Source organism: Agrilus planipennis, unplaced genomic scaffold, assembly GCF_000699045.2.
Source record: "Agrilus planipennis isolate EAB-ADULT unplaced genomic scaffold, Apla_2.0 scaffold95, whole genome shotgun sequence".
NCBI classification, from domain to species: domain Eukaryota; kingdom Metazoa; phylum Arthropoda; class Insecta; order Coleoptera; family Buprestidae; genus Agrilus; species Agrilus planipennis.
The window spans coordinates 682,706-694,896 of NW_020438861.1; the positions used below are offsets into that span (position 1 = coordinate 682,706).

Consider the following 12,191-nt stretch of genomic DNA (forward strand, 5'->3'; position numbering starts at 1 on the left):
AAAATTTGTGTCTTAATTTTGGTTTTAAGAAAATATAAAAATTATGCTTACTATTTTTTTGATTTTTATCAAGTTCTTCGTCTTTATAAAAGTTGGTTACGTGATCACCTCGTTGTAAGGACGTTTCTCTGGATGATAACCCCAATTCGTCTTTTAGAGAATCAAATCCGGACTGATCTAATCTGACCTTTGCCAAGGCTCGTTCCATATCATCGGTTACTAATTCAACATTGCATATGCATTTGGATACAATATCTTGCCGACCAATTTTGTTCAGGGCTTGTTCAAGTTGATTACCTATGAAAACAATCTTTCAAAATTCTATGTCTACGTAATGTTAATATTAAAAGATTTCTGTTGAAGAGTAAAGTTTGTTGGCAGGGCAATACTAGCAGTTTTGCTGTCCTCAAAGAATAAGGAATGTCGAGTGTTTTGTAGTGTTAGCTATAGTCTTTATCTATAGTTGTAGCTTGTTTATGTCAAGTAGTCACATTGTTAGAGTTAAGTTTAAGATGATTAATTTATATATGTTTCTTGTTCGAGTTATGTTCACTTACTTAGTATTGTTATGATAATAAATGAATCAAGAAGAACATAGGCTTTGAATTAATATCTTAGAAAAGGGCTTCCACTTTAAATAAATCAGAATTTCTATATTTCAATAGGCAATTCTGTAAATCTCCTTTAAATAGCCTAGTTTATACATACACCTGTTTTTATAGATGCATATATACACACAATGGAATTTAGTTTATAACAACATCCTTTAAATAGCCTGGTTTACACATACACATGATTTTTTAGAAGCATATATACACATAATGGAATTTAGTTTATAATAACATCATTATTACAATTCTGATGTAACGTCAGTTTTTAGTAGTTGCGCAAAACTATTCAAAACAACGAAATATTAAAGGTGGGAGCGGCGGAAAAGAAAAGGTAAAAAATGTTCAAAATGTGGTATTTACAGCTGAATGATGAGGAGACCGTGGATAGAAGCATTAGAAAGAATAGAACAGAGGACTCTATGGAAATCAATAAAAAAGAGGCGAGATAGAATACTAGGACACCTCAGGCATGAAGGACTAAGGACTAGTCAGAGACATATTAGAAGCAGAAAGTTAAGATGAGTAGAGGTAGACCTGGATTAGATTAGAGTTCACAAATAGTTAACTAGTCTTAGGACTTATGATGATGATAATGGCCGTTAATAAGCTGGACGTTTATGGCGAAATCTTAAAATACTAAGTACAAGTACATCGTAATAAACATTATATGTATTATTTACCAGTAGCCCTATTCCCTTTTTGTCTTAACCATAGTCGGAACATAACCATCGATTGCTGTGCAGTATTGTTGGTATATTCTTCCTTAATTATTTTGATATCTGATGGGGGTATTCCAAGTTCTGCTGCAAGTTTTTCCATGTCACCGTTAAGTAAGTTACAAATATCTGAAAGTCGGAAATCTGCTCTATGTATTGCATCAGCTTTACCTGAAATTAATTTTAGAAGTCGTTTAATGAATAATATATTAAGATAAGGGAAACTTACTTATTCCACCATGTTGTAAATAGCTGTGATCATTATCTAATGACAGTAAATCTGAATGAGAATCTCGGTCAGGCAAAATTTGAGAAGGAAGAATAAGATTTAGAGTGCAAATTGGCGTTTGTGGTGGATCTCCACGTGCTACTTTAGGATCTGTCATAAATAGAATAAGCCCAGATGGTTCTTCATCCTATAATAAAAAATAATAAGGGAACTTTCATTAAAGATGTATACCACAAATACTTATTATTTGCTAAATTGACAAATTTAAAATGTTAAAATTATTGATCGTACAATAAAAAAAATAGTAGGCCATCGTTTAGTATATTTAATTGCACGTCATTCCTATCGAAAGGAACTTTATCTGAGTTAAAGTATTCTTAATATTTCAAAGTACGATCATACCAGAAAAACCCATTTCTAGGTAGTGTATTTTTTGATTTATTATATTTATACAAATTTAACATAAGGCAGATTATTTTACAATTAAATGTTTTTGAATTTTATTTGAGTAGGTTTTCTTGTAGGAAATTTAATGCTCTACAAAAAAGGTCTATTATAATTAAAATATCTTGCAAATCTCGAAAATTTGTAAAATACATTAAACTTATGTAAGTTTGAGAAGAAAAAAACATTAAATAGCTTAAAAAATTCTTAAGAAATAGAAGGAATTTCCTCATGCTATTTCCATTTAAAATTATGAGTGTCGTGGGACATGGGTTAATATTAATATTAAGAACTGTAACTTGACAGGATTTTTTTTTTATTTGGAACCAATTTAGGGCTATCGTGGAAAATAATTGGAAAATATCTAAAATAAGGTCCACCCTAACGTATACTACAATAAATAACTTTCAAGTAAAATTATTACTAATACAACACCTTTTAGTAAATGAGGTTACATAAAGGTTAGCAGAACTCATTATATGCTAGTATCTTTAACTCAAAATGAAGTTTTTGATCAAGAGAATCAACACTAAGGTTGTTATGATGACAAAAACAGCAATACTTACTATATCTTTAATTCTAACAGAAAAAGCTAATCTGTTTTCTCGGAAGGCCACAAAATCAAGTATGGGTTGATCACCAGATTGCAATATCGGTATTAGATTTCCAGAAAATTCCATGTAAATGTTTCTATTTTCAAGTACCTAAAATAAATTATGTATCAAAAAAAAATTCATTGGCATGCATTCAATTGTTTTACTTCAACATCTCTACTTTTCGCTATTTCAGTGAAATGTTCCTGATGCTCCAAGGTCTTTTCTTCCTTATCATCGGTCATACAAAAAACTCTAATTCTGGCTTCAGAGACACTAATCCGTTTTGCAAATATGACAAATTTGGCCATAAACGGTACATGTGCTGACTGTAAGTAATAATAAAATTAATGGTTTGGTGCAAGGTATTTTCGAGGAGAAATAGGTTTAATTTAATTAAAAGTATTTTCTCTTAAAGGGAAAAATAGAGAAAAAGATAGCATCTAAGCACGTGACGCCATAGAAATGAATTGCTGTGTTGTCGTCTGCAACAATGTATAAATTTCTTAAAACAGGAAAAACCCGTTTTTTTCTTTATAGAAAATTTTCACGCATCTGACAAACAGTAGATGCTAAAATTACAATCTGATAGTAGCCCAGTTATTAATCCAATATACAAAGTTTTTCTATGCCAGATGCCACTATAATTTGTCTGAAATTGTTTTGCATATTTCTTTTTCGGTACTACATTTACATTGAATTGAAAAAACTAGAAAAAATCTACCCTGATATATCCCCTTAATAGAAACGGAACGTCGGCTGAATTTTTACAAATTAATGTATTTTTAAAACTGTAAACGTGGCTCTGATTTCATAATATAAACTTCATAATGGGAAAAAATTAGTAACTATCATAATGACAATTAATGAATTCTTGTAAGAGATGGATCAGCTTTTAATAAGTTAGCATTTGTATGTACCTAATTTTTTAGTCCAGCCGTTATCGCTTATTAGTCCAAACAATAGAGGTAAGGGGTTTCCAAAAATGCTAACAGGGAACAAAAAATATGGTCGTATAGTCGTAGTTCTATATGACCATATGTTTTGTTTTTTGCATTTTTGGGGAAATTTAACATTCGGTTATTCTTTACTAATTGGACTATATGTTCTACACGATGTTCCGCTGATGATTTAATGGGAGTTAGGGATTGTATATTTCTGGTATTATCGCGGAATGCTGAATATTCAATCAACCGAAAAGTACAATTTCTATCACCAATTGAACCATCAATAGAACACCAAATGCAGGTATACAACATTTATTATAGTGGTCTCGAAGAACTAAAACTATTGTTTAAACTATAAGGAAGGAAACTGAAACGGAGTACACAATACTAAAATAAAAATTTTTCTTACAAAAATATAAAGCTCTGTTGCCATTCGAGCAGATTCTGAAACATTTCTACAGTCCATCAGCCAGAATCGAGCAGAAACGGTTGTAGTAAACGATACACAATCCTTGATAAAGGTGAGTGGTGTTGATCCTGTTACATCTTCCCAAACTGCTTTAGTCTGGCCTCCTTCAATACAATTAAATGTAAGTTTTATTGAAAATATATTTTATAAGAGAACTGAAACGAAGCTATAAAAAACACTAGGAAAGAAAAAATGTAGTAAAATAGTAATTAACACGAAGCACTTCAAAGCACAACATACCTGAGTTACCTGATTTAGGTCCTATATGAAGCATGAATATCAAACAACAATTGCAACATACAGGATAGTACTTATTTATATGTTAAAATTCTACATACTACATACTTTGAAGTCATTTTTTTTAGTAAATAGATTTATAAGAAATGTAATTTGATAAAAAGTACTATCAAAGGGGTAGCACACATTTGAAAAGGCCAGAAAATTACACTATATACTTAAAGAAGGAATGCGTATTAGTTTAAGGTAAACAACGGCTTTCCAAATTAATAGTATTAATGGAAAATAATATTTATGTATATTTTATTCATTATTTAAGATGGCGTATAATCGACAGCTTTCTCTTAGCAGAAAGGGTATGCTTTTACAGTTCACCTCGCGTTATTTGTTTTAGTAAGTGAAATTAAAAAATTTACTAACGAAATTATGAAGCCGCTAAGATATCTAGTAAAAATCCTCTAGTAGGACACGGACTAGTTAATTGCTAGTAGTTTATTAAAAAAAAACATATTAACACCGAGATTTTCACTTATGAATAATTCCATTGTTCCCTTAATGATGATTTGATTAGATGATTTCTAGCGAGAAATAGGATACAGAGGCAGAATTAGCGGAAATGCGGAAATTAAATGCAGGGGTCCACTATACTTCCCTGTAATTATATTTTAATTTACATACTCATGTTTTATATTTTTGCAAGAACTCGTTTTGTTGCATTGGTTTTTTGAAAAATAAATTACTTTCCATCTCCACCGCAAAAGATGTATCATATCACACTATCAATAAAGTTACATTAAACCCTTCGACTTTTTAGCACTTGTACATTACTTTCTGGATACTTATTTACAAAAACTGGTATACAACTTTTTTGTATATAAATTATTTAAGATAGAATATTTACCTGTTATGGAACACAGGAGTCGTAATGTTGGAGCTAAGCCTGAGTACTGATTGATCATTCCTTGAGAATGCGCTCTGGGAGCTGGCATACTTAAAGTGATAGCTTTATGGAATTTTCTTCGCCTTGGTTCAACAGTAACTATTGGAGATACTGCAACTCCATGGCCTAGAAGTTTTGCAACTACTTCTGGTTCAACTGCTTGTGCCTAATAAATAAACAATAAAGTATGTTACATTACAATATAAGAAAAGTAATGTTACATAGATTAGTGGTAAGTTTATGAGACTAAAAAAGTTACCTGAAGCCCAACTTTAATTTTTTTCGTTAACGCATTTGGAGGGAAGACGGCTTGCACTAATGGAACAGCAGTACTAGAAACAGTGCCACCTTCGGGACCAATAGCATGAACTTCTTGCCTCACCCTGGAGACTATAGCAAAGTAATGTGGAAAATCATTTGTTAAAATGCGTGTTATTCGACTTGTGTGAAGATCTTCAATTTGATTCAGTTCTGAAATAAAAAATTATAATTTCTTTAAATACCAACAGGTTCACATATTGTATACCTTCTCCATCAAAACTGTGATTTAAAACATCCTGAATAGCTTCTTCACTGGCTTCAAGAGTATGTTCTTTCCATGTTTCGCCTGTATCTGACCTTAGAACGATAATTTCACGTTGCTTTCCTCGAAGAGATGCAAAGTGTGGTATCTCAAGTATGACTGGCCTGATTAGTTAAAAAATAACAGAGTTTGGCAAATGGCTTTCAAATAATAACCAAGAAGTATATTTGATAGTCTCACAATGAATATTTTTTAATTGAATATTTGTTGCGAAGTAAAGATCTAGGAAAATTGAAAAAGTGAATACCGAGTTTATTATGAATTTATACGCTATATACAAATAAAAATTAAAAAATAAGTTCGCAGGGTATTGCATATCCTACAATACCACTTTCAGTACTAATGCATAGAACTTTTGAATTTATTACAAATATATAATATACTAACTTTCCTTGAAAAAAAAAAAGATTTGGATATCTTTCGATTTGTAAGAATCTACCTATAATGAAGGCAAGCGGAATATTAGTTTTTTCACTTTATTCCACTTTAGATAAATTTACGATTCATTTTTTTGTGGAATATCATAGAACAAACTTCATGTTAATGTACAGTTATTAATTTTAACAGTTCTAACATTTTGAAGAATTTTTTAATCCATGTAATGGCTTATTAAGTACGCATAGAGCATTGCATCCTATTCCTCTGTAGGATAAATGTTCACGTCCTCCAGATTATTTTGTTGAATAAAATAGTGATACAATCTATTCTGGAGGCTTTGTAAAATTCGTTTGTTATCTCGTCAGAGCTGGATGACTTTTGTGACTTTAAGTTTTTTATAATTATCATTGTTAGCCCTACCTCATATCTTTGTCAAAATATGGGTAGCAACAGCCTACAAATTCATTATAACAAATTGCTTCTTGTGGAACTAGAGCTCTAGTCTGTCCAACTTTTTCCCGATATTGTAAAATACTCTGATGCTGGATGCTGACTAGAAGATGGAAGGACCTCTGCAGAAGTTCGCCACTCGTGCTAGCCAAACGTTAGGAAGCAACTCCAATACACGGCCTTTCGACCCAAATTAGAACAGCACCTACAGGCCGCGAAAGCCTTTACCAGTTTGTCATACTTACCTTATGATAGTTTGGAGTTACACTTGGGGAATTTTAATTAAGGGAAAATTTAATGTGTCATTGTCAAAAATACATTCGAAGTTGATAAATTAATAATAATCGTCCAGTCATATTAGAAGTTTCACCTAGGAATGAGATATAATAAGCTGTAAACTTGTACAAACAATTATTTTGCCATTCTAAATGTTGTGCCAAAAATCACATAAAATCTCGTGTCCGCATTTTTTGATATACAAGGTCAAAGGTCACTAAAATCTCGCTTCCTATGGTTTCAATTACAAATTGTATATACAGCATAAAATTTTATACAAATTTTGTTCCAAATATTTGTTTTTACCCTAACTGTTTTTGTGGTAGAGCGCGGAGAACTCGCTGTACTTAGCCATACATGGCATAATGCGAAGTTCCGGTTATTAATACGTCATATAGTTAATTAATCATTAAAAAATCCATAACTACAAATAATCTGTATTATTTACTAATGAATATATTATATNTATAAATTACTTTCACAATTTTTAACTGATAATACGTAAAAATATTGTTTTAAGTTAAAGAAATTTAAAAATGTTCAGTGAATAGCATGGTTAAAATAGCTATCTATATTAAACTTGTATGCGTATATAATCGATATACGATAAAATTCGCACATACAACTGATTAGATTATTCAAATAAGATTTTATATTTATCCGTTTAGAAAAAGTGAGGTATATTGTCGTGTTTATTAAAAATAACGTGTTTACTACATCATGGGAACAAGCAATATTACACGACCCCGAAATGGCATTTATCTTATATTAAATTTAATTAATCCTTTTTGTTCGCTTCACGCTATCTATTAGTTTCCAATTAGATTTAATCCGATGTATGCTGATTCTAGGAAGATTTCGTGTGAGTTTGGGAACGGCGAAAGAGAAAAAAATGGATGTGATAGAGGGTTCTCGGCATCTCAGGGAACCCGGTATGAGCAGAAGAAAAAAGTGAAATTTGAAACCGATAAAGTATGTTGCGCCTCACCTAAAACCTCTACTTATTCAAGATTCATACCAACAAAAACATGTATTTTAAGCTTTCAAAAAGGCAAAAGATGCAAAACCATATTTCAACTTGTATCGTTTACAACTGGTTTAATAAAAACGTTGAAAGTATTTGTTGTTTATAATTAACTTTTATAATGGTATATATAAGAACCATTGGTATCCAGTGATTCGTTATTTTTAAGGTTTTGGTATATATAACTCGATATAAAGAGTTACTGAAGTTATAAATTGTGTCTGTAATAATAATTAGGAAACGTAGTCTCATATTGAATATTTTATGTATATATTAATTTTAATTAGTTAACAATTACGTATCATACATTGACTACAGTTGAAGTTCAAATGCGAGGAGGAATTACGCAAACTTTAATAATTAGGACATAAATATCAATTTTCTTTTTTTTTTCGTCATAGTCTTCCGGTGGTTTGAATATTTTTTATTCATTATTATCATCTTCGTTTTCAAGGATACTTGTCTCTAAACCGTCAAGGATTTTGGGTTCCAATGCATTTTGTTCATTGAGATCTAAAGTTAAAGAACATTGCAACCCTGATTTCTTGTATCCGCAGCGTGAACCTAACCATTTTCGCACTTGCAAAATATTGTGTTCAGTAGTTCATTTGGAGCTGGTGGTAATATTTCGTTATCGGTTCCAGGGGTTCATTTTGCAGCACCCAATCCCATTTCTGGGGTTCTAAATCATTCCCTAACCAAGTTTGAACTTGATAGTATACACACGATTGATGTGTTGATTCCCTTGACTCACGGTTGACGTTGTGCTAAGCGCTGCGCGTTCTTCGCGCTCTACCTCAAGGACGGTTAAGCGTATAAAAAAATATTTCGAACAAAATTTGTAGAGAATTTTATGTTCTCTAATTTTCATAACAGATGCAAACGTCATTGAAACCATAGGAAGGGAGATGTTAGCGAAAAATCGATTTTAGTGAGCTTTGACCTTGACTATCTTAAGACGCGGACACAAAATTTTATATGACTTGACCCAACATTGAGAATGCCAAAATAAAGGTTTGTACAAATTTACAGCTTCTTATCTCTCATTCCAAGGTTGAACCTCTTTTTTAACTTACAATTAATTGACTGTATTATAACTCAATATTAGAAAGGCGGATTTACCCAAAACTGGAAAAATTGGCAAGCACAAATAAGTTTGGGAACCATTACGCTGAAGTTTATAAACGCACACACTTTAATAGTGCAGAATACATACAATCGTATTCATATTCGGCATGTAAGGCTTGCGTTTCAGATAGTTAGCGCGGAAATTATAACTGGGACAATAAATGATTTGGCGTTTATTAAATTTAGTCTTCAGGAGGAATACCGCCCCCCTGAATTGCCCTTACTGGAATTAAAATGTTTTCTCCAATTGTGTATATTTATATAACTCACCCCAAAAATTTAGCACCAACCGGACCAAGCTCTAGAATTCTGCTGGCAAGGGCTTCTCCCTCCATTAAGGGGGGAGGATTGGCAACTCTTTGAGGTCGAACATATCGACAAGTAATCCGTATTGGACTAGCTGCGCATTTGGGAGGAACAATAACTCTAACTCCGGAATGTCGACAGCCTCTCATGGCCCCACCTCTTGCATCAACAAGGAATGACACCAGAAAACTATAAAAAAATCTCTTGTTATTAAATACCAAGACGAGTTTTGTTAATACTTTATCATATCCACTGTTTGTGGTATTACAGGTAAGTCGAAACATGTACAGTTTCAATAAAAACCTTTCTATGACATGAAAAGGCATCTTTTTTTGTTAACAATATAAAAAATGCTTCAAAATATTTTGTTCGCTTCATTAATAATAATTTTATTATTACAAGAATTGCTAATGAAATCTACTGCTACCTACCAAAAGAAATTTTTGAAATACATATCAAAATAACAAGAGTAAGTTTTACATGCATAATTGTTTTCATGCAATGCAGTTTCTATTCTAATTACGAGTGTGTTGTAGGAATTTATTTAAAGATATTGGGTTGAAGGTTGTACCTATGTACATTGAATATGTGTAAATGCTTAAAAGCTAGATATTTACTTACGACATTTTTAAAATTTCTGTGTTACACAGTTTATTTATTGTGCATAAACTGGATTTTACAAAATGTGGTTTTAAATATTTTTTTGATTTATATGTAATTTTGTTATATACATATGTACATATGTATGATACAAAACTATATTATTAAATTATTTAGTATTAACGTATTACCAGTACTTCAGGAATATTGATATCTAACANAATAATTATTATTTAGTTCACTCAATTACATGTGTTAAGAATTTATGTACATTTAATATTATTAAAATGAATGCAGTATATATAAATTACTTTCACAATTTTTAACTGATAATACGTAAAAATATTGTTTTAAGTTAAAGAAATTTAAAAATGTTCAGTGAATAGCATGGTTAAAATAGCTATCTATATTAAACTTGTATGCGTATATAATCGATATACGATAAAATTCGCACATACAACTGATTAGATTATTCAAATAAGATTTTATATTTATCCGTTTAGAAAAAGTGAGGTATATTGTCGTGTTTATTAAAAATAACGTGTTTACTACATCATGGGAACAAGCAATATTACACGACCCCGAAATGGCATTTATCTTATATTAAATTTAATTAATCCTTTTTGTTCGCTTCACGCTATCTATTAGTTTCCAATTAGATTTAATCCGATGTATGCTGATTCTAGGAAGATTTCGTGTGAGTTTGGGAACGGCGAAAGAGAAAAAAATGGATGTGATAGAGGGTTCTCGGCATCTCAGGGAACCCGGTATGAGCAGAAGAAAAAAGTGAAATTTGAAACCGATAAAGTATGTTGCGCCTCACCTAAAACCTCTACTTATTCAAGATTCATACCAACAAAAACATGTATTTTAAGCTTTCAAAAAGGCAAAAGATGCAAAACCATATTTCAACTTGTATCGTTTACAACTGGTTTAATAAAAACGTTGAAAGTATTTGTTGTTTATAATTAACTTTTATAATGGTATATATAAGAACCATTGGTATCCAGTGATTCGTTATTTTTAAGGTTTTGGTATATATAACTCGATATAAAGAGTTACTGAAGTTATAAATTGTGTCTGTAATAATAATTAGGAAACGTAGTCTCATATTTAACTTTACAATTATTAATATAAATGTGTAAATCTTAATGTGTTTTTTAGAGCAAATACGCTACTTTTCTGTTACTTTTTGTTTACGGAATGATTGAGGCATTGAATAAAAAAATATTACCTACCATATAAAATGCCTTTTGAAAAGCAAGCTAGGAAAAACTATATGCAAATGCGTCTAATGAAATGAAAGCTTGCATAAAAAGCATAAATAAATATAACTTGTATTTACAAACTTACTTCTTCCATCTGCAGAAAAGTGTATCCATAAAAATAAAAATTATATGATAAAATTCAAGTATTTGTAGGTATATGTATATATACACTCATAAAAAAGGATGTGTAAGCGTAATAAATATATACAAAAAAATATAGGTATTAAAAAAGTTACTGGTACAAAATGTACAATAAGTTATAGAATTATAAACTGCTTTTCTGATATTTCAGTTATTTTTGATAATATAATGAAATGTTTTGCTTCGATAGGCAAAACATTTAGGTACATAGTTACGTATTTTTTGTTTTTGAATTGAACATTTTGAAAAAAAAAAGGTTGCTTTCATCCCAACTGATCCAAGGTTCAGTGTAAGAATTAAGGATACACGTACTGATGGTCAAATAGTGGAAAATACTTTATACTTAAAACTTGATATGAAAAATAGATAAGTTACAATAAGGGTTGTAAGAGTTTATTCTTGGGAAAACTTAACTAACGTTTTGCCTCCTCATACGGGACTTTTTCAAGGCTGCATTATACATTTTTTTTATTAATAAGATACTTGAGTCATTAAAAAATCAGAGACCCAATGTTAAAAAACCATTTTGGGTTGGTTGACAGATTAAGAAGAAGAAGAAGATTGGCATCCCTAATAATCATATTTATATATTTATTTAATTTAAACCAGACAATTACAAGGCAGCAATTTCCATAGAGGTAAAATACTTGGTAACTGGGGTTGGTAAACTTAATATTAAGTGAATAAATTAAATTTAAAAATCATATTCAAAATTAATTAAGTAATACCTAACAGAAACGCTAACAATACCAATTGTATTTCATGCCATTTTATAAAGTCCTTATCCTAAAGCAATACAATATTAAAGAAAATATCCAGACAAAGGTTTTTAAATTCGTTTTTCTTTTATC

At 30.7% G+C, this 12,191-nt stretch overlaps 1 protein-coding gene and 1 long non-coding RNA gene across 9 annotated transcripts in view; one reads left to right on the forward strand and one right to left on the reverse strand.

Annotated features, from left to right (window-relative positions):
• The window catches only part of LOC108735913 (ankyrin-3), a 113,521-nt gene that overhangs the window by 10,688 nt on the left and 90,642 nt on the right, over positions 1-12,191 (reverse strand). For 7 of the 8 annotated variants that reach the window (XR_001937641.2, XR_001937643.1, XR_001937642.1 and 4 more), the window contains 10 exons: positions 9,296-9,520; positions 5,713-5,873; positions 5,446-5,657; positions 5,148-5,352; positions 3,950-4,113; positions 2,761-2,922; positions 2,567-2,704; positions 1,557-1,743; positions 1,292-1,498; positions 52-297 (listed from right to left, as the gene is read on the reverse strand). Coding sequence is in view for 5 of the 8 variants with exons in the window: in XM_018468130.1 (XP_018323632.1) it covers positions 52-297; positions 1,292-1,498; positions 1,557-1,743; positions 2,567-2,704; positions 2,761-2,922; positions 3,950-4,113; positions 5,148-5,352; positions 5,446-5,657; positions 5,713-5,873; positions 9,296-9,520 (1,907 nt within the window). In the remaining 3 variants the exon portion in view is untranslated. Of the gene's footprint in view, positions 1-51; positions 298-1,291; positions 1,499-1,556; positions 1,744-2,566; positions 2,705-2,760; positions 2,923-3,949; positions 4,114-5,147; positions 5,353-5,445; positions 5,658-5,712; positions 5,874-9,295; positions 9,521-11,284; positions 11,382-12,191 lie in introns of those variants that run through there. The other variant, XM_018468134.2, reaches the window with a different exon arrangement.
• On the forward strand, positions 9,524-10,885 carry LOC112904160. The gene is made up of 2 exons (XR_003230923.1): positions 9,524-9,601; positions 10,618-10,885. It is a non-coding gene; the product is annotated as an uncharacterized LOC112904160 (long non-coding RNA).